We start from the raw sequence: 23,918 nt of genomic DNA, 5'->3' as shown, positions 1-23,918 counted from the left end.
GAAAATCTCTCCCTAGATTTAATGCTTAATTCTGTTTTTCTGAGGACATTAAATATGTAAATATATTCACACACACAAAATTCAATTTTTTTCTTGGATCTGAATCAAAACTCCCAGCACACAGACTACCTGTGATTTATGAAATGAAGAAAGGAAGCCTGTTCTAATCAAAGCTCAAGCCTAGTCGGAGCCTAGCAATGGATGCATAATTTTGTTTTTCTTGCTGGACAACTGAACGCTCGATGATTTCTACAAAGAAATTATCCTCCTCCTCAACAATGTGACACGATGAGTTTCCCTTAATGAACCAGATTCCTTTTGGATAAGGTTATGACAAAACAACATCCTATGAGAAAGCAGTTGCTCTGAATTCAACAGCAGCATTCAATGCTGGAGGCATTGTGCGATGCATGAAAAAATACCAGTCTGCTAACAGACCAAAGCTCAGGGCTGAAGCTTCCCTAAACCAGCACCATCCTCTGGGAGCTACTCATCCCATCCAGCAAAGCGTAGGGAGCCAATCTATTCCTGCTTTTACGGGTTTTGTCTTGCCAGGGCAGCTCCTCGTTGTTCGTTGCACTGTTGGATGAGCACCAGGGCACATCCAGGGAAGGAAGGTGCAAACAAAAGCACTAACTTAGATAAGCTCAAAATGCCACAGACCTGAGTGCCTCTGAGTAAAGGAAAGCCAGCGCTTGACTGCTGATAACACACACAGAGGAAGGAAGCTCTTTGATAAAAAGCCTAAATCTGCAGTGGTCAGTTAGGGGAAAAATCTGTTCCACTGGCAAGGGAAAAGGCTGAACTCATCTGTGTTCTTACTGAAGTGCAACAGATTTTTAACATTATTAAGGGAGATACGCTAATGCTGCTGAAATGTATGCGCTGTCTTTTTAAAATTGTTTTCATTTTATCTTTTCGGTTCAATTACTTCCACAGTTTGGATGATGAAATAAAAACAAAAACTTATTTTTTCTTCTAATACATACAAAAAAAACCCCACCCCAACCCACCCAAAACAGCTGCACGGGGCTCTGAGAAAGTTTTGATTAAAGACAAATCCTTCACAATTCAGAGAGCACATTCTCAATCAGTGGTTGAAGAGGAAAACCTCCAGGGTGCAGCAGAAACTAAACAATTCTGATAAGGTTTCTGTGGCTTTCCAGCAAACAGTAATTTGCTCTTTTATATTTCTTCAATGAGAAGTCAAGCATTGCAGTCCCAAACCATTAAATCAAATGATTTGCTGGGCATCAGGCATCCAACTTTCACCACCTACAATAAAATAATGACTCTGCACATTCACTCATTTCTATCCAATAATTGATTTTTTAATGATTTTTAATTTTTATTTTGCCAGTTACAAGCCTATAGCAGTGATCTAGGAGGGTGATTTCATCAAGATTTAGTTAAGGAAAAGAAATTCACCACATACTCAAGTTCTAATCTTGTCTACACCTTATAAGCAGGTATACCATTTGTTCCCTGAAAGAGATATTTTTACTCTTCCCCCCCCCATTACTATTAGAAATTCCAAATCTACCATGCATCCTTAGTTCACATGAAGGCCTCTGTCACAAAGCCAGCTTTTCCATTAAGTCAGTCCTGGAAAAACACTTGTAGTCTTCCTTCAATCCAAAGAAAAAACAAGAGTTTCCATGGAAAATCCAGGATTTTCAAATAGATCCCTTTACATACAGTGACCATTTCCACTATTACTTAAGACCTGCCATTGCAAGAATTCTATTCTACTTTACACAGACTCTTTCCCTCTATTCCCCACCCAGTGACAGAAGAACGAAAGCTGAAGACCTAAATCAGTTGAACTTCTGTGCGACTGAAGGAACCACGGTTGGTTGGGAATATTCCTGCTATTTCTCCCCCTTCCCAGAATGCACACACAAGAGAACTGGGCCATAGGAGATAGAATATCAAACATCTTCTGCAGACCATGTTAAGAAGTCAAGTATGAACAGTAAAGGAGATAAGCTCTCCCCTCATCTAAAGAAAACACCCTGTTGTAGGGAATGTCTAATACAGTAAAATACTGAAGGGTACAACACAGACAACATATTTTGAGAGACAGGCCTAATTTTCATCTTCCTATAACTGAGATACTTTTTCTATTAGAAGATGAAGCTAAACCTCTAGCAACAAGAATAAGAAATACCCATTTGAAGTAGATGTGGACTTGATTTACCAAGTACTTAAGCACATGACAAGCTTTAAAAGTGAATAGACTAATTTATTTCAGCTTTATCCATCCACTCAGAATAATAGATAATAAAATATTAAATCTGAAACAAGTTTGAATATCTTCTTGAATTGGAGCATGAATAATGAAGTTGTGAAATAATTCAGTCTCACCTGAAATAAAACAGAGATTCAAAGGAAAGAAATAGCTTCTCCCTCTTTCATTAAGCCATATTTCAAATAATTTTTGTCTTTTCCAATGCATTTTCATCACTCTGTGCTCCTCAATGCAAATGAATGGATGAACACAAGTCGAGGAGTACCTTTCTCATTCAAATATAATTAAATACATCCTTCTGACAGGAAAGAGCACATCCTGCTCCAAAAATGAAGTTTACATACGTCAGAAAAATATATTTCCTACCTCAAAATTATATGAAAAGGCATATACACAGGAATACAGAAAGCATCAGAAGATTCGGTGCATCTCAATTTCCATAGATACAGGGGGATACTCTAACAGCTCTTTTCCCCCCAAATGCGAATGAATTCAAAAGCTCCCTACTTGCCAGCCCTACACATTATTCTTAGTCACATCACTGTGCCAGACATTTCAGATGGCATATGGGATTAATAATAACTTAGATTATGATAGGTGATATTGTTCTATTTCCTTTATTAGGATGCAAGCCAGTGCGCAAGTTTGACAGCAGAGATGAGTGATACATCTGTATTTATTCATGTAATTTTCCCTTCTTTTCCAATAACCACATCACTGAACATGGCATACTAAAATTAAGCCTCTTTTTTATCTTAGAGAGAAAAGGCAAAAATCTCATTTAAAAACAATGCTGTTTCAGTCTTATTCCTCATCCAACCTCTACTCCTTCTATCTGCACTCCATCCATCAAGGGTGCTCTGGAAGTTGCAATTAAAAACAGTTTATATGCATTTCCCAGCCAGGAGAATACGTTCAACCCAGTGTAAATGGCTAAAAGCATCGAGCTGAAATATACAATTCATCATGTAGGTCTGTTTCTATCAGAAACAGGTGGGGATCAGGTGATTAGATTTCTTTATTTTGGTGGAAAGATCAAACCCCTTCCTTAGCAGCCACGACACCTGAAGCCCATTAAAAACAATAAGCAATAAAAGGAGATTTTCTCTACAGCGTAATTTAAGTAGGGAAACTAACATTTTTCTTATCACATTATTTCCTATTTATATCAATAAGTGATTATTCTTTCATTCTTCTGTCTGCTAGATGATCTATAAATAGATTCATAATAAACTACTCATCTCACCAAGATGAAGTGCCAAATAGAGATTCCCAAAATATCTTCCCCTTCTATTCTCAGTAATAGTGGAATGAATCACATAAATTTTCAAGACTTAATCAGTTTGTAAAGTACATTAAAAGATTAATCACTGTTCAGATGCATTACGCATGGCATTTCCTCTAACCCAGCAACTCTAACACACACACATAACTGCACATCATGTTGCACACGCTGCACACGAGACATACAGCATTCTGCAACTGGAGATGCCACCACAAGGTTCTGAAGATGGAAGTTTTCCTTCTTTAAACAATGGAAGATTCTCCCCAGTGTTACAATCCCCAGCTGTCACACTCATCCAGTATTTCCTATATTGGCTTTTGAAGTAACAGACCTTCAATACCACTCTGTGGCTACCAGCTTCCATCACTGCTCTCCAGCTCAAGTTTCTGATACACAGGATGTAAGAGCAAAATCTCTGCAAGACCTTTTCTTGCTTACTAAGTTTATTTTTGCATCCCCCTTTTAAGATTCATTATATTCAGCTTTAAAATGCCAAAAGGCACTCAGTTTCCCAGTGCCTAGAAAGAACTGTAAATTCACATTAAAGTATATTTACATATCAATTATCTAGGACTCAATAATACATATGCTTCTAAAAGATACATAACTCTTGATTATAAATCAAAAAAGTTCCATTGTGCATTTTAAAAATGCATAATTGTCTTCACCTTTTCATAAATATTGGCTGTATGCTAAGAGTCTATTAAAACGTTCAAATGAAATGAAAGAATGTCTTTTCAATACTTTAATTGCTCTACAAAATGACTAGCCACCTTAAATTAATACCTGTGAAACTACACAGACACATTAGTTGAAGTCATTGCTCAAATTCTATTAGGCCGTACTTCCTCACCAAAGCAACACTAATAAAAATTTGGGATAAGTTCTAAATTACTCCCGTAAGCCCAAACTCTGTAGCACCTGGAAAAGAACTACGAGCGTTAATACTTCACATCCAGATGCGCTCCAGTACCCTTGGTTATAGGTGAAGTACTTGTACAAGTTTCTGATGGAAAGCAGACAGTGTGCTTTTTTCAACTATGCTCAGCTCTACAGAACGTTTCTGTGCTCTAATCGGTCTTTTCTACATCTACAGACTGTCATCCTACCATAGCAATCTTAAATATTCAAAGGTTTAAAAAGACAGAGTCCATACAGAGCTACCCATTGCAGCATTAGGTTTAGGACAGTTGCAATCACCTGAAAGAAGAAAAGAAACCACAAGTCCATCCATTGGCCCCAGTGCATGATCAGCTCTTCCTGAAACACCCTCGGTAAGTTTTTTAAGGCAGTTCGTAAAAGCCTGCAGTGGTGGATAGACCTTATAGCTCCTTATGTAAACCACTGAAGGACTCAACCACCTTTTCTACTGAACAATTTCCAGAACACCTAACCTTTGCTGCCTTTGCACAGCAGACATTAACCTCTAACACTGGGCAGACTACCCAGCTTAACTGAAGGTTTCCTTCACCTTGCTGCGCCTTGTCCTTTCAACCTTTAAGTCTCTTCTAAATCTTAAGTAAGAGAAATGGACGGTCTCACCATACGTGTTCATGCTCCCCTAAAGCAAAAGGGGATCCCTCAACATTACTGAGAGATAACACTGAAAAGATGCCGTAAGATCCAGCTTCTGAAAACTACAATATACATCAGTATTTTATTAGACATCACCTTGCACAGACGTCAAAGTCAGAACAAAAAAACACTTTTATTGACTATGATTTTATTTTTTAAACTGCATATTTCATTTATACAAAAACATTTGTGACTAAAAAGCTGCCACTAGGATATGGCTGTGCAATAAGCAGTAAAAGAACAGCAGTATCTTATTATTTCCATAGCACTAGAATTCTTTTAACAGCCTTTATAGCTTGTGATTAGTCCTGAGAACCATCACCTATAGAAGATGAGTATTACAACCCACAGCTCACATAGTGCCTGCAGTCAGAACCCATTGAAGTACTGGGTTCTGTAGAGCACTGGGCTCTCATAGAGCACAGCCAGAAAAACATGCAGAGATGCTTATGAGGGAAGCAGGACAGGAAGAAGAGCAAGACTTCCAGGAAGGAGACTTCCAGCTAAAGTATGCCAGTGGGTGCTCTAGTTTGGCTGAAAGCAATAGAATGGTGGTCAGTTCTAGTCTTTGGAATTGCTTCCAGGTCTGATGCTGCTGACATACTGACACATTTTTCACTACAATAATACCTCAGCTACAGTTTTTAGAGTACTCAAAACAGCAGAGAATGCTTCACCTTCTTGTGTGAATCAGAAAAACACACAAGACATAAAGACTTTTCATGCTGTGTAAAGAAGAGCTGTGTAATGAAGTGTGTAAAGGGTGCATGATATTTGAATGAGAAAGCAAGAGGATTCCTAATGACTGTGTAAGAATAGGGTTCCTCTGCATTATCTGAAATGACATGCAATCTCACAATTCAAACAAATCCAATGCTAACACTATTATACATCTATAACCAAATGCTCTTTACATTTCATTTTGTTATTCACAACTATATACATGCTGACATAGGCCATGTGTGTGATACAACGAAGGTTCTCTGCTCCTATAGATTTATTATTATAACACTGAGAAATCCACTACAAGCAATTTGTCAGTGAAATGCAGAAAACGCACAGCAAATCACTCACATCCAGCTCAGTCTCTATGACAAGGTTCACTACCACTGCAAGTGTGGCCATTTAAACTGTTAAATTGTTGAAACCTTGGCACACTATTCCCTATTTGACTTTTAAAACTTAATAGCCTACATCCCCACTCCCCAGTGCACCTTCCTCTCACTCCACACAAAAGTACCAGAACTGACAACAATAACAACCACTCTCATCAAAAGACAAAGGCAACCCAAGAAGAAAATCAAGTTATTTGTTGCTTTTCCATTTCTGGATGTTGCCTTTGATGCTCAAGCTGCAACTCATCATAAATAAGACAGACTTGACAGTCTTGACTGACTGGCATGACAAATATTGCAACAGACATTCTGCAGATCCCATTAAACAGCTGTGCAAGCTGTCTGCACTCACAACTTGACTGCTGGTGTTATTCTTACTTGCTGTGATTACAATGTCTCAGTGCCCAACCCTGGATCAGGTATGCCCCTATGATAGTATTCATAGCATTCATTCCCCTCTTCTTCCTGCAGTCTCTCTGCTCACCTCCAAGACAGTCCTAGATTATACCTACTGCATGGAATAATTAGTTGAGAACACAATAAGCACCTGGCAGCCCGTAGGAAGAAAAAATTCACTGCCAAAACCTCCTTTTTGGCTCACGTTTGTAACACTACAGATAAACACTAGGCACAGATTCACTGAATGAGACAGATTTTTTGCATGACTTCCAGGACAAAATCCTCTGCTCTATAGTCAAGTGCAGTTGGAAGCCATACTCAAAAGACGCTTTTCCCCTAAAACTGGGAGCCAGTCTTTGATTCAAGTTGCAGAGTAAGAGCAAAGAGCCCAGAATCGTCCCAGCAAAGTCACTGTACTTCAAATTGCCTGAACGCTTCCAGATGTTCTAAACTGTCTAAACCGAACAAGTTCACTCAATTAGTTCTGAATTAGTTCAACCAAAAGGACAATAAAACCCATTACAAAAGGCAGCTATTTTTTTCCTTTTATTTCTGAAATATGAGAAAAGAGTATCACAAAGCTTTTGTCTTCGTAGAGAGTTATGCCTTCTGTTGCCACATAACGGACTGTAGCGTTAAGAAAAGTAATACCAAAAATCCCTCAAGCCAAATGGATAAACCAGTCATAAAAATATCTTATATAATAAGGATGGATAAGCAGTATTATTTTCACACCAAGCACAGCTGGAAAACAACTGAATTGCAAAATTATGATTTAATGATACCTTCCTTCAGAATTCTCTTCACTCTGGAAAATAAAAGCCCTGAGACTTCTGCTTCACACATTGCCACTTAACAGCTAGGCACATCAGTGCTGTTACTTCTCCCATCACCGAAATGGACAAAGAGATGCATCTGACATAAGCAAACAGCAAAGCAAAGTGACAGGAGTAAGAACACACATTCCACATTGAGTAAACAATAATCTGAATTTGGAGCAAGGAATGGCTACAGGGAAATCAAAAGTTTTGTGTGTGCTTGATATTAATTATTCCCTGGATACCAGTTACCAGATGTCAATACAGAGCATTTTTTCCAGATAAACGTCTGTCAATCTGTCAGGAGTTTTTTGCCTATATGGCAAGCAAACACTTGTTAACAGCAATTGATTTGATAAACCTTTTGTAGCACCACCAAGGACAGGAGCCAAAAAAAACCACCACAAACCAAACAACTTCAGCCTTTGAGCTCCTGTATTTCAGTGTTACTTTCTGTTAGGAATCAATCAGTATGTTCAACCAGTCAATGGCACGACAAACCTTCCACAGCTTACATCTATGCATTTTAGTGTCTGTTAGGGAGAGGCACGGTGTGCCACCAAAAACATGAGAAAAGACTGCACAGCTCGGTCACGTATTTGAAGCATACATAGAATTTATGCAAGCATTAATGAGAAACTCTCCTACACCAGTAACCTACACAATATTACATTTATTGTTATGAAAGTATGAGAGGGAAAGGCAGAGGAAAAGACTGTCTAGGGTTGTAGATGAAATGCTTCTAACTTCTCCCTACTAAGAGCCTACGTACTATGGGCTCTCGCTGAGGTTTTCAAACTTATGACATTCAAAACTCTCTGCAGTGAGTACTAAAAGGTTGACAAAAAACTTGTGGGTAATTTAGAAACATCAGCTTCGTGGGCTGCTCCATAGCAAATCAGAGGGCTGAGATGATCACAGAGCTGCAGTGTCCCAGACAGCAAATTTATTGACAAGACCACATTTACATCTTTAGCTGAAAAGCATGGGATGCTACAAAGAGGCAGTCTATATCTTCACCGTGAATAAAAATGAGCAAAGCGTGTGAGAATGCTTAAAGATGGGGACCTCAGCAAGAACAGCTGTACCACTGCTTCATACATGCAGGGAGGGGCCAGGCAACACTCAGTGCCTGAAATACTTAAGTTAAATGCTCTTCTATGTGCTTCTACATGGCCAAAGAAGAACAAGAAGGTTCAGTAGCTCCAGCTCCCAGAATCAAGCTCTCTTCCCCACTTTTGTTATGGAAAAGAAGGGTGACATTTCCTTCTGCCAAGCAGACACACTGAACAAACTCAGAGAAACAAGGCAGGCAGAAGGAAAAAAAGCCTGGAATTTAAATTGTGAAAAGAAGGGAATTCAGAGCCATAGCAATGACCTGCCCGACCTAGGAAGTATTGGATATGGCAGACTGCAAACAAGACCAGCGGAGCATAAAAGGGTCACTGACTCCAAAGACAGCATTTCCACCCAAAAGCCACTGCATAACCTTTTGCAGCAAACAACTTTTTTTTCCCCCCTCTTCTTTTTTAAAGGATTATAAACACTGACAGCAGGTAGATTCAACCAACAGCAAACCAGCAAAGATCGTTTTTCCCCTCACACACAATATCCCCAGTTTTACTAAATGGAATGGTGGCACACACAGACACACATGTATTTAATATAATACAGACATTTTAAAGCCAGCAAGAGAAAGGAAAAGAAATCTCCTGGAAAGTGCAGCTGAATATTTTCTTCTGGAAGATTTCTTTTCTTGCAGTGTCCTTAACACTGCCAGTGCCATATTTCAGCACAACCAGTCACATTGATGCCCTACAGACAGTTTTATTCACTCCTCAGAAGCCCCATGTTTTTGAACAAGGATTAACTGGCTTCAGAGTTCCTAAGAGCAAGTTCTTATATTCTCAAATAAGGTGTGAATTGGGTTAAAGGTTGCAGGGAAATTACTGACCAAATTATTGACCAAACTGTGAATGCTACGTTAGACAACTTCGTGTCTTAGGTAACATTAGATTTCCAGTCTCAAGAAAAGAAAGAGTTAAAGAAGATAATTGAATGAATTAACAAACACAGATGGAGAAAGGAAATGCATTCAACTGCAGAGCAGTAAGAAAAGCTACAAGAGCTTTGAGGTAACTGTAATTGTAATCTGTAACTGCCAGAGCTGCTACAGTCTCCCATTATGTACTGGGTTATCACTGGTAGTGCTGAGTAAGGTAACATAGAATGGAAGGTGGTTAGGGATTTACAAGCCAACATTGGGTATGCAGATGCAGTGCAGCTGAGAGCTACTGAAATGCCTTTTTGATTCATGATGGCTTAAACTCAGTTTTCGTCACCAAAATTAGTACCTGCTGCTTGCGCTGCAGCAGACAGAAAAATGTATTAGCATAGTGATAATCATAAGGTAATCTGTGCATTTAAACCTTCACCGCACCTGCTTCTCCACCACTAACACAAGTTTCAGAACTAAATTACATCTCAGACAAATCTTCATCATCACGCTAAGCAGGCACTGAACAAACACAAACAAATCTGTTGACGATGTCCTGAGAATACCTAAAACTGACACAAATACACACAAGTATATCAGTATCTACTAGCATCAGACAATGAAGGAAGCTATCATATTCTCTACCATGGATCCAAGTCCCATTTCCCTTCCATCCTACACAAGATAACCTGCTTCTCTACTTCTTCAAGTCCATGGTCTTTTAGATACATTACTAACTAGAGTAAGACAACAGGTTCTCTTACTGAGGGTATTGGGAACAACATAAACCTAGACCTCCACAAACAAAGAGTCAGCACTACCCAGGTCTATGAGAGTGGAAAAAGATGCAGGTGAAGCGTTTCAAATCTTGTTGATGACTCTAATAGTTGAGGCATCCAGGTACTGCATATGCCTTAAAAATATTAAGAATTGCAGCTGCTAAGGGTTTACAACATAAAGCCTACATGTGCTTATTTTGTACTGCTGATTTTCTTCCTGATTTTTGCCTTGAACGACTGCTGCAAACCTTTTCTATCTGAAAAATCACATTTTGTTGCTTACTGCTGCCCAGGGTATATAGTCACAGTGATGTAATTTTCACAGGAAGGTGACATTTAGATGGTTTGATAGCATACAATGAAAGTAAGGAAAAGGGAAGGAGACGAAGGAAGAATTTAAAAGAAAAAAGAAAAAAAGAGCCAGATCCACAAAAAGAAGAAAAATGCTGAAATTGGGACTTCAGTGGAGACGCTCAGGTGCAGAAAATGGATATGATGATCAAAGCCCTTTAGAGATCTTCCTGAGCAAGAGAAAAATCTACAGCAGTGTAGGTTTTGACAAAGAAAAGCACAACTCTCTGTTGGCAAGGCTGGCTGGCACTGCTCCAGTGCCAATGTCTGATCAATAGCCTCTCACCAGCTATTCTGCTTCTGTCTGCAAAAGGGCACCAATAACCTCAGCATGCTAAAATGCATCTCTGGAAATAGCTTCTGCTCAACACACACCGGTTAAAGTCTTCTCCTGTTGTTTAAGGAAAGAGCAACTGCACCTTCATCTCATGCAAAAAGCGTTAAGAGTGCACCAGGATCAGATGGCTGCCTTCATTCACACAGAGCAGGAGATCCCTCCATGCTTAAAAGTGCACAAATCAATTTTTACAATTCACTATCTGCTTAAATCAAATTTTCCTTCTCGCTCAGTGTGGCACAACACTGTTAGAAACAGCCTCTCCACAAATTCATCCCCTGTGTTCATGCTATTAACTGTATTTTCAGCATACTATTTGTAGCTCTGGAACATAGCAGGGCACAGGAGAGCTTCCTAACCAAAACCAGTGCTGAGCTTCTTATTATTTATTTCTTACCTTTGGGTCAGCAGTCAGCAGTTTAAATGCTTGATACACCTGTGCTTCTTTCACACCTCCTCCCAGATCCAGGAAGTTGGCTGGTTTTCCTCCATTCAGAGATATAATATCACAAGTTGCCATTGCAAGACCAGCTCCATTCACTGTAATTGGAAACATGCGATGTGTGAAAAGGATAAAGGCACCAGCGCAACCACATTAACATGGCCCAACATATTCCATAAATACAGCTCAACAGATCAGTACCTATTCAAGTTATCCATGGAAGTGGGTACCTATTCAAGGATATCCATAGCAACATGCTGTTTAAAATCAGGTACACATATACCAACATGTTGTTTTCTTTATGATTTTATCAATTATGTGACTTATTTATGCCCTTTCCCTTAGGCACATAACAGCATAGGAATGGAAGTTGTAGAAATTTGAAGAAAAAAAACCAACCAAACAAGAAACTTTCAAGAACAGGGATCCCAATACGAGCTCCTCTCCCTCCATTATGGCAGCAAGAGATAATGCTTAGTATTACTGTGAAGCAAACAACTACATTTTGTGACAAGTACTAGACATGCCTTAAAACTGTCTTCTGCTTTGTGTCTGCACCAGTCTGGAAGCAGTGCCATGGGCACAAATATCCTCTAAGCTAGTGACAGTAGATGAGAATTATTTGTCCCCAGTATGTTTCCCCAATGGATAAAATAAGACTTCCATATCATCAGGAATTTAACAGAAACATGCAATACTAGATAGCAATAGCAATAATAAAAATTAAAGAAGTGTTGACAATTCTCTTTTATATTGAGATTAAAATCTCACTGAAAACAGAGAAGACCCACCAGCTCCCTGTTCAGTTCCCCTTGTCCCCAACACATCACACATCCTGTCTGCCTGCTGCAGACCTCAGCGCAACTTCCACACAATTTCAGTTTCATTTCTGCTAGAAATATTCTCAAGGGTGAATTGAGCATCGGAATGTAAACAAAGTCTACACTGAACAAACATGAATGTCTTCAAATGCCTTTTGGATTTATTTGTTCTTACCGAAGCAAGCAATATTTCCATCCAGTCCTATATATTTTAAGTCATATTTGGCAGCTTCATTCTCTATGGGCTCATTTTCAGACTTGTCATCCATGGCAAATATTTCTTTTTGCCTAAATTCTGCATTGTCATCAAAGTTTATCTTGGCATCAAAGCAAACAACTGAAGAAAAAAACATAAAACAACATATAGGCAATTTAGAGAGTACAGTTAGACAGAGCTTCTGAAATACTACCATTGCTGAGTACTACAGGACAGACTTCCATTATGGTTTGGTGCTGAAGTTCCTGCATTGAGTCTAGTAGAAAAATACTGGGAGAAAGTACAAGGGCCTCCATACTACGCAGTCATGTGCTTTTGTTATGGCATGATCTTTTGTGTTTGCTTTAAACAGAATGAAGTTACAAAGGAAGGTTTTCAATCTGCAGCAATTTCATAAGGCTGTCTATGCTCTTAACCGATAACAGGCTATTGATTCCAAGCAAATACTAACACTTGTTTGAACTCAATTTTTTTTTTTTTTTAATTTTTGAATTATTTGAATTTTAATATCACCATCTATACACACCTTATTTCCCTGAAGATCTAAACTGAACTAACTTTAAACAATGAACTAACTTTAAACATGATCAAAACATGATTTTTATGCTAACATTTTCTATGGTTGCAAAAAAAAAACAGCTATCCTTGACTATATTAAATAAACTAGCTAGCAAACATAAGAATCATGTAAAATCAGACAGCAATAGAAATGCATGTAGAGAAACTGTTCTTTTGCCTATTCACTAACTCGTTTATGGGTTTGAATGGGCAAATACCTCATTAAATTTAAGTGTTCTAAGTAGATACATAAGACCATATACTTATCATTTTACAATTTCCATGATCTTGGTTGTACCAACTCCAGATAATTACTGACTGCAGCATATCTGATTTCTCAAAGCAAACCAGCCAGGTTTACAAGCATTTAGGTGTTGCATCCAGAAATTTCTAGCACCCTTCCATTCTCCTTTGATTCTTATTGCTTTGACATACACGTACGGTACACACACATCTACTCACAAGCACTGTACATCTATGCATTTAGAAGCCAATAACAAGTAGACAATTGGATACGGCTACCCATCAATAAAGATATCTAAACACAATACAGTTTGAGTAGAAGAATATAACTATTTAGCTTGGAGGAAAATACCACGGCAAGCAGAAAACAAACCCATTTAATTGCTCGACTTGCGTTTTGGCTTTTCTTGTTTTCAATTTCTTGTTGGTGGGTTGGTTTTTATTATTGGATCGCTTTTCTGTGTTTAATTTTTTGTTTTGTTTACCCAATACCTTGGACTTGTAACCAAATACCAGATTAAATTAAAACAGGATCTAATTTCATTTCAGAAACTTCCGTTTTAGAAAACCGTTCACAAATTTTCACAAGTAATAATTCTCTGTTGAGAGCCCAGATCCGACCTCATGACTCATCATGTGGGAAACTGCCAAAAGGAGAAATACCTTAAGCCTATTTTTTGTTAACAACAAACTGAGACCTGTGCCACTTTTCCTCTTCAAGCCTTCAGTTCCTTCAATTGTTCTAAACAGAAAACCCTCAAAACTAGACTAAACGTGCTCTAAGTCCTCAGAGCTCTAAGCTTGCCTTAGATATGAACATCCTCAATGACACAGTAATAGAACCTCATTTCTAAAGAAAACTCATCTTTAACAAAGGTTGTGCTGTACAAAATAGCAAAAAAAACCAACAACCACTTCATAATATTTATCAAACCATTTTCACCATCAAAAGCACATTGTTGCATGCATGACAGATTTTAGAAATGAATTTTTCTTCTGAACAAATATATAAAAAAGCTCCAACACATTTATGGAGTATTTCTGTTGTTTTTGTATAGCAGTATAGGATTTATGTCATCTGCCAATTCAGCAGCTTACACTGAGAACAAACAAACCAAAAAACCCTGGCAGTTACAGGCTTTTGACCCAGGAGCGCTAACAAAAAGAATTTGATGCAGAATTAAACAAAAGGAAGCACATAAGATAATGTATTTTCTAATGGAAATTCACACAAGTGAAAAACACAAAACGCAGCAAGAAATAAATCCATCTTAACCACTGCTTTGACAGGAATAATGCTCTTCGCATGCAGACTTATATTTCATTAGAAATAACTGCTTTAAGCTGCTCAATGGTTCTTCCATTTGTTTTATCTTTATTCTTAAGACATTTCAAATGGAGAAACTGCTAGCAGAAAAAATAAATAAATGAATGCAGGTCAGTATGTGTGTATGTCTGCCAGCAATGCAGCTTCCACAGCTTGAAGCCTGCTATGTTTCTGCTGCTCCTCAGTTTCCTGGATGCAAAATGCATAGAGAGAAACCTTGGAGAAAAGGATGAAAGCCATAGGAAAACGCTTAGCATCCTTCAAATTGTGCCTAAATCATTACTGTAACTTGGCCAAATCCATTTGTTTTTTGCACAGTGCTGCCTCAAAGAGTGCAAAATAACAACCCTACCCTCCACCCCCAAGGCCTCCAGCAAGGGTGCAAAGCTACTGCCACCACGGTCCTGTACATCAGCTTTTAGATCCGGCAGTTTTGTCTTCTCTCATTTCCAACCATCTCTTCCTTCACTTGCCCTATATTTCTCCCAGATTTCCTTTCTTTGTTGGCCAAACACATCCTCAGCACCTAAATAAAATCCCTTTCTTTGGTTACTTGACAACACAATTTTTGCCCTTCACTTGTCCACAGTGATCACTATTATCCAAGACGTACTTCAAGATCTTTCTGCTGAGATGATGCATGTACTGAATAGGGGATCTAGTTCTTTCCTCTGCCAAAACAACACAGTTATCATCTGTTCAACCAATTTTTAGAAGAAAGTATATAAATACGTACTTTACATTTTTATCAACATCAATTATCTTAAACCCAGAAAACGTACTACATAAGTACATCAGTTATACCAAACAAACATGCCAGTAAATCTGTATTAAAGTGACCTTCATAACCTGCTGGAATATTCCAGTACCTCTGTTCATTTTCTTTTCATTTGAATTATTCAACTTCAGAAAGTCAAAAATGTCACCTGTGCACACTGCAAGAACCAGAAAATTCCAGATCACTCATTTTACAAGCTACCACTTCATTGTTGTTCTATAACTTCACTGTGCAACACAAAAACCTCATTTCCAGATGGTTCTAATGAGGCCAATGGATCTATATGAACAGTGGGGTAAAGCAAATAACCTATAGAGCTCTAAAGGCATTCTTTTCCATTTCTATTTAAAATAGAGCCTGTACAAAAGAGCTGTACTGGTTGACAGCAAGGCTTTTTGTTTCTCCCCCAGTACACACTTCATAAATAGGCCAAGAACCAATGGAGTTAGAATTAGTTGCTAAGAATTTGACTTCCATTTATCAAGTTGAGTGAGGTTTACAATGCAGCAACTATTGATTCAATTTGCACATTATTATGGTACCTCAAATGAGCTGGAAATCTCAGCACACATGGCTGCAAAAGATTCTCAATGACAGTTAAAGTGCTCAGTGAAAATAATCCTCAAAGTGTAAAACCCACCTGGGGAGGTAAAGGGTTATGGTGGCAAGAACACCAAAAAACAATGGGAGTTTAAACAGTTCTGCTATCAAAGCACAACTCATGCACTTCAGCAGTACTTCCTTCTATCTTAGTTCAATCTCACTTCAGTTCATTAAGTCAAAAAATAAAACACCATGAAAAGCAACCTGGACACACTTCTGATCACTATTACCATCATCACCGAATTACCCTCAGATATAAACACAGCATTTCTTCATTGTATTTATTTTAAATACGTCACATTAACACACTGAAGGGGCGCATTTATGACAGAATGTAGCACCGTTTGAGATGAAATTTTGGGGGAATTTGTTTGAAATCTTTTAGAGTTCACAATTAGCAGAATTGTCGTGTTCAACTATGGAAATTTCTCTGCCAGTTTGTTCGCATTTGGTTTGTTCATAAAAATGGAAAATCGAGGTCAGAAGATTGGAAGAATGACATTCTTTCTAGCCACAATTCAGCTTCTGAATTCCTGACCAACTGAGCCAAAGCCATGGATTTTTAATGAAAAGCTGTTCAATTTACAAACCAGCTGTAGGCACAAAAAGTACTTTAAAAGCACTAATTTTTTTAGTTGTTTCTGACTTCTGCAAGGAGCTCACAGTCTTATCGGACAAAGCAGTGACTTTTTTACAAAAGTTCCCAGAAAAGCCACCAGCTACATTCCCAGTGTCTCAAAAAATGGGCCAAAGTTCTCTCCTTTTATGACTTCCACTTTAATCTGTAGGTGTATTCTCGAAAGCTTGTGAAAAGCTGGAATTGTCTGTCTTAAAACCCCACTGAAGAACACTAGAATACCCAGGAAATACCCACTACCACTTCCCAATATCAAAGACTTCTCTCAAATCTCACACTATTACACTTTAGGCAAGGCCTCCTCTAGGACATCGCTAGCAGGGTAGTAACTTGGATCTAATGGGATCAGCCTCACTGTACTTAAATATATAAGATTGCCTCTTTAATTCCTCTTCTCTCTGCCTTTGGCCAAGCTAACTGGAAAACCAACCTGCAGAACAACATGAAAGCTAAATCAGTTCCTTTTGTTTACCCTACTCCACCTTCTTGGACATACATTCCAGATGAGAGCAGATCAATTACCTTTTTTATTCCCAAAGCACGTAATAGTTTCAGCTGGAATTTCTCCTGTTCTCTGGTTGGTTGTGGAGTCAAGCACTTAGAATTTTCACTCTCCTATAAGTTTATAAACCTAAATTAACCTAGTTTTTTTCCCCCACAATCTCAGTAATTCCAGCAGTATTAACAGTAAAGCAAAATAAAAAGAAAAAACCTTTTGTACAAAAAGAGCAAAAAACATTGCTGTCTCTCATCATGCATAACATGTAGAAGCTGATACTTCCATTATTTGAATTAAATAACAAAAGATATTGAAATGTAAAATCTGCTGTGGGAATGTTTATGAATATTGCTTAAATTACATTGCAAAATGAAATTAATGCAAAGCTGCTGCCACCATCTTCCATGCAATTTAATTTATAGTTTGCATAAACAAAGAGTTCTAACACATTCATTCGTTTCTTACCTTGCCCTTCTGGAGTTTCACCAAAGGGATTCACTTCAACCTGAGTGGCATCAATTTTCAAGAAAAGATTATAAAGCTTCTTAATTTGATCTGCTGCCTAAATTTGATCAAGAGATTCACAATTACTGCACAGAAAAATAAAAGTTAATGCTTTCAAGGCAGAAGTAAGCTGATATTGATTATTTTTAATGTGTTAAATTGCACGCTGGCTGTAGATAATTATGGCTTTTATTTCTGTTTTAATTATAAATATAAATACTACCTAAAATAGCTATAAAGTAGCATTATGATGCTGCATAACACTTAGTAAATGTGCATTTAAAGACTACACGAACAAGATTTTCCTATGAAATAAACAGCATGATTAGTACGTACAATTTTAATTTCAAAAGTGCCTAACAGTTCATAATGACACATTCTCCAGTACGCTGAGATCTAAGTTGCATGCACGTTAATCAGCCTGAATTCAGAATCCATAAAGCAGTACGTGTATATAAGCATCTTTAGAAACAATAAGCATTTCTCCTTCCCACATCACTCTCAAATGTTTTCATGAAATTATATCAGAAGTATGCTTGTTTATTCCCTAACAGATATGCTTATTCTTTATTGCTTCTCACCACCTCTCTCTGTGACTACTTCTGGGGTCAAAGTATTGCCACTGTCTACTAACTACCAAGCTATTTGTCCATATGACATTCTTCCATTAAAAGAACAGCTTAGTCTTTGACAACAGCAACACAAACTTGCATTAAAAAAAAAAAACACCCTTTGGTTCATTACACAGCAACAAGCTATTAGCTGAAATGAGTCTGCAGATGAAGAAGTACACTAATAAAGAACTCTTCAAATTTGTTCCTTCATTACTGATCATTTAACTGAAGAATACAAACCAAAAACATTTGGGACCTCTCATAATAAGCAAATGAGAAGTCAGTTTTCTCCCATGACTTCATGCGCAAGAGAAAACATTTCAGTCAGAAAGTCTCAACCCCAGTGGTGCCATGCATCAGGAGGAATGTGATCTGCAGGTTGAGGGACAACCCTGTCCCCCTCTTCTCACTGATGATAAGGCTACACCTCAAAGCATTATGTCCAGTTTTGGACAGAGTTCAGTAAAAAGGCTTCCAAAATTGTTCTTGGTCAGCACATAACCTGCAATGAGAGGCTGAGGAGCTGGGCTTCATTACTCTGGTGATGAGGATGTGGAGGATCAGTGTAATAGCAGACTATGACTGCTGTGAAGAACAAAGATGGTGGAACTGAACACTTTTTACCAGGGGCAGACAATACAAAAAAAAGCACAACAACCATAAGCTGTGGCTTGGGAAGGTTCAAATTGAATACTGTGAAAAACAAAAGAAAACCAATACTTTTCAATAGAAAGCTTCTACAACACTGGAGAACGGTGACCAGTGTGGTCAGGGAACCTTTGACTTGGAGGCTGTCAAGGCTTGGCTAGTCAAAGTCACAGCTGATAAGATCTCATGTTTGCCATGGCCCCATTTTGAGCTGGAGAACAGACTAGCTGATCTCCAGACATCCCTTCTGACTAACACACCTAAGACTCTTTTAAGAAGTGCATTTTGTGCCGGCACATCACCAGAATTGCTTAAGTTTATTAAGGGCTTTTCTACCTCTCAGCACCTCTCTGAATCAGGGAACTTAATGTCACCATTTCCCTCTTTCAAGCCTCTGCAAGGCAAAGCATAAAATCCCAACCTTGAAGTACTGAATGCATAAGTAAACACTAGGATTCATCTGAATACAACCTATGTCCCTTCAATTCAGTGAATTCCTTTGAGGAGCTGATAGCACAAAGAAATGCATGCACTGCAGCATTAGTTAAATGTAATGTTGAGAAGTCCATGTATAGTTGTTAATTATTAAGTACTAGAACTCTTCAAGGGTTGAAAGGTTCTACAGAATCATTCCTCCTCATTAAACATACAGCCAACTCTTCAAATGTGTGTTAATCAACTTAATGGTTATGCATTTGTTAATTGCACAGTTGGGATAGAAAATAATTAAAACCGCTGAATTAAAAATAAGAGTTCTATAAAAATGACAGTTTGATACTACGGGAAAAAAACGGGCAAAAGCAGCTTAATATTGTATCTGTCTTACAGTTATCAATGTTAAACTAAACCAGTTTTTTCTTCTCTGCAAAATGATAAAGTCAAAATTCTTGAGTCCTTGTGTCTTGTGTTGAATTCCAGTAAATACAAGGAAAAAAAGATATTGAAAATACAACAAGCTCCTAGCCGTCCAGCTTAAGTTTGAGTTCAAGTAATAAAAAAGGTTTCAGTAACACAAAAAGATAAGCTTCTACTTTTCCTCATGTTAAGGGAAAGGTCTTCCAAAAAAGTGCCCATGTTATTCAATAAGCTCTAATAGCATTCCAGCGGAATTAAAAGAATTTCACACGGTGTAACAGCTTGTCATCAATTGCTTCTAAGACCAAGTATTTACAGTTTGGAACAACAAGGACCTTATTCAAATTGCCAAGTCCTGATGACAAGTATGGGTGCAATTTAGAATCTAAAATGTCAAAATGATCTCGATCTAATAGAAACTTAGCCTCTCGTGTCCACTTGGAAATCATTCACCATATAGCTTAGCTAAAATGTCATCAGTAAAAACTGAGGAAGCAGAGTCAAGTCACCTGCTGTTGCAGAGGTCCTTTGAATCCCAAATTTTTTGCCATCTGCAATGCCTGATGATCTTGTACGCCTTCGAAAATATCTATTTCTTCCTGTAACAACGACATGCATAAATATAACTAAATATTCTGTTGGAATGGAGATTTATAACTTCAAAAGGAAAACACTTAGTATATATTTGCAAATTGGTAATTAAAATGTGGCTGTTTGCCAAAGTTTCTCTGAGACTGAGGCTATAGCAGCTGCCTATAGGGTATGTTATAATTACCACACTATCTATGAAACAGTCCTTCCAAAAAAATATGTAAATCTTCAGAGTGGCATGCTGACAAGACAATGTGACACCAGTTTTCACTTTTAATTACTGTACAGATGGCGTTGACGAATATTTAGTCTGTTAATTTTTATGACATCTTCTGGAATATTTTCAAAGCGATGGTGTCACTGCCCAGTAACACTGTAGAGTTTATGTAATTTCAAAATATACATTAAATATTTCTATAATTTTTTCGCATAATTATACGTGTTTGTATCAATTATTTTCCCAGATGAGCAGCTTCAGTACTCATTATCATGCCTCAGTAACATCAAAAAAATATACTTAAATGTTATCAACGTTACGAAAGCAATTACATCAGTTGTATTGCAAATGCAAAAGTCATCCAGGTAGTAAGAAATAATTAACAACTCTCAATTAGGAAAAAACACAGCAAAATGATCATATTGGCCATGACCCACTTGTGAAAGAACTGTGTACCTTCCTGAAAGCAAGGCAACGACTCACTCAGAAAACATTTCATATGTCAAATTCAACATATCACGTAACAGCCAAATTCACGCTTTTAGAATCACAGAATCATAGAATCGCAAGGTTGGAAAAGACCTACATCATCATCTAATCTAATCATAATCAAGCTGCAGACACAAATGCTGACATAAATCAAATGTTATGCACACTTTATTTACTAGATGGTAGGTTCAGCCCCTTATTTAGTGAAATGCAATCTCTGGTTCTTGCTATCTTCTTTCCGTATTTGGAAGTGGCATGATTGAATTAAAAAGGAAAAAAATATGATATTTTATTTCTGATAACTAATAAGAAAAAACTGGATCTAAAATACTATTTCAATACCTTAAAGATAAGTTCCGGGCTAGTAACTGCGACTTCCTCTATGTCAACACCACCCTGTGGACTGCCAACCATTACAGGTCCATTGCAGGCTCTGTCCATCAAGATTGCAAAGTATGTTTCCCTTGAAATATTCAGTGCTTCTGCAACCATCACCTAAAAAACAATACAGGGGAGAAGAAAACAGAACAGTTCTGGGTGGTCCAGTGAGCTGGTGCCATCTGATCTGAGCACAGCTTTATTTCCTTTATGAATCAACATAGAGAGTGCTCTAAAATCTTCTGCATCTCGGCTTTTTGATGCATCCGTAAAAGTCATTTCAGAAACTAAGTAGTTTTACAGCTTGGAAAATGTTTCAGAAAATTCTGTGTTCTGATAGAAGAATACCAAATTCTCCCAAATGTTCCTCATCTTAAAAAAGAAAAACAAGAAAAATAAACACATCTGCATACAATCATTAGCAATTGTTCTTATGATTATAACGTGTGCCAAAATCTCAAGCGCAAAGACTGAGGCTCTGCTCTACCATTTTGCTTGTCAATTTGGAAGCTAAACAGTCACCTTTGCACTTCAACTCTCCCTACAGCTTCTCTTTCCGGCAATAGCTCTCTTTAGCAGAGCTACTGTTTTGTATCTTTCAATGGAATCAGCAGAAATCGTGGAAAACATTTCTTTAAGATTAATATAATTTAAAAAGAGTAAATGGCAGCGTCTCTCTAACACGGTCTGTTTATCAGGTGATGGTTTTGAAAAATGACCATAGACAAAGATCATCACTCTGAATGAAGCATAAGGTGAAATTCATTCTATCAGTCAGCAGTTCAAACTCCTGAAGTACAAAAGGAATCCACACACCTGCAGTATTAAAACTGTCTACCCAGCGAGATATGTTCCATCAAGGAAATATTCCTGGGGTTTTAATAGTTCAAGGACTATAAACAGGAAAGATGCACTGCACTGTACTTGCTTTTTTGACATTCTACTCTTGAGCACATAAGAAAGAATGTACTTACCTTCTGCCAGATTGTACATCTTAACAAAACAGGGGGAAAAAAAAAAGTAAGAGAAGAAATTAATTAAAATTAAATGAAGCCCTCTGTGGTCAGAATGGAAGGAGAGATGCTATTTCTTTATTCTTTTGACTTGGAAAAAAGAATTATTTATGGTAATTTTGCTTCCTTCTTTTACCTTGCTTTATTTACGTAACACAGGGTAACATAAAGCAATACTTCAAACTACCAACTGTTCAAAAGTAGACTAAAGAAAACTAAGGGAAAGGAGACAAACTAAGAATACAGAAAACTACCATACCACGTTTCTTACAAGCATCTGCCTATTTAAGGCTTCTATAAGGGGATGCTAGAAGCCCACGTCAGACACACAGCTCAGCTATCTGCAGCCTTTCATCAACCTAGCAGCAAAAACATCTGGATTTGTTACAATCAGACCTTTTACCTGCATGTGTAGTTTCACCTTCATACATATCCTGTATCAGTGCATCTGAAAAACTGGAGTCAACTGCTTTAGACACAAGTCAAACAAAACCATCTGGTCCTACTGGAGCTTCCTGGAGTAGTTCAGCTTCCAGAGCCCTCAGGATCCAGGCTTGGCTCATGTCAGAAATCAGCATGAGCCTTACAGACTACAATTTCATCACAGCAGGTGGGATTTAGGCTATTAAATCTGTGATCTGCTGCTTCAGATCCAAATGATTGTCCTCACCACTGTGAATTAACAGTGCCAACATCACCAGATACTTCTCTTACCTCACCAAATTACTGCTAGTCTGTCTACTCTGTAACAGCCAATATCAATTGTTGTCAGATTAGGCAATGTGTCACATCTCCCAGCAAAAAGTTACTTTCCTACATCATCCTCCATGTCCGATGCAAACCAAAAGCAGGTAAACTGGCACTCAGGGTCTATAAGCACTATTTGTTACTGTCTACCCACCATTCACATGACAAAACTAAAACAAGCACATCGATGAACACTTAAGACTGGTGCAATTGTATATACAAACCATTAATAAATCTAATATTTTGCCTGTTTTGCTTATGACAAAGAACGCAAAGTATTTTTAGCTAGTTTACCACATTTGGTTTATATTTTAAAACTGCCTTAGGGAAAAATATTTTTTCCCCAAAACTTCCTGATAACTTCAAGTTTTCCTTCTTAAAAACATCACCTGAAAATATAAGTCACATCTACTTTACTGAGTGTAACTGTAATGGCTCTTTTATACTGAATCAAATATTCAAAACATTAATTCTGTTATTGCTTGGGGAGAAAACACAGGTAGCAAATTCTCAGGTTGTCACGATAAGAAAAGACTGGCTTCTCAGATAACCAGACTCTCCAAATTCCAAGCTGCCACAAGAGGATTTTATGTAAGCTTACAAAACAGCTTCCAAGTTACCAAGTTACTGAGGAGACTGCTATTTATTTAAGGAACATCTATCTGAAAATGCACAAACACTTTAAATTCTGCAGTAGTTGCACAGGCTGAGAGAGCAAGCTGAAAAATCCACTTTCTGTTCCATATTACTCTAATTGTACAAAAAGAAGATCTTTTCCCCTTGCAAATACATTTAGAAGTTGTGTGACTTCCACTCCCTGCCTTGACACCA

At 37.8% G+C, this 23,918-nt stretch overlaps 1 protein-coding gene across 2 annotated transcripts in view; it reads right to left on the bottom strand.

Annotated features, from left to right (window-relative positions):
• SUCLG2 (succinate-CoA ligase GDP-forming subunit beta) overlaps positions 1-23,918 on the bottom strand; it is a 101,566-nt gene that overhangs the window by 28,183 nt on the left and 49,465 nt on the right. Inside the window, exons 5-9 of one of the 2 annotated variants that reach the window (XM_072347059.1) lie at positions 21,292-21,444; positions 20,162-20,251; positions 17,497-17,593; positions 12,345-12,506; positions 11,304-11,446 (exon numbers count right to left, since the gene is read on the bottom strand). In XM_072347059.1, the coding sequence (XP_072203160.1) occupies positions 11,304-11,446; positions 12,345-12,506; positions 17,497-17,593; positions 20,162-20,251; positions 21,292-21,444 (645 nt within the window). The remainder of the gene's footprint in view (positions 1-11,303; positions 11,447-12,344; positions 12,507-17,496; positions 17,594-20,161; positions 20,252-21,291; positions 21,445-23,918) is intronic. The other variant, XM_072347060.1, reaches the window with a different exon arrangement.

Source organism: Excalfactoria chinensis, chromosome 12, assembly GCF_039878825.1.
Source record: "Excalfactoria chinensis isolate bCotChi1 chromosome 12, bCotChi1.hap2, whole genome shotgun sequence".
Taxonomy (NCBI): domain Eukaryota; kingdom Metazoa; phylum Chordata; class Aves; order Galliformes; family Phasianidae; genus Excalfactoria; species Excalfactoria chinensis.
The sequence above is the reverse complement of the archived record's forward strand: the minus strand, read 5'-3'. Positions and strand labels throughout refer to the sequence as shown.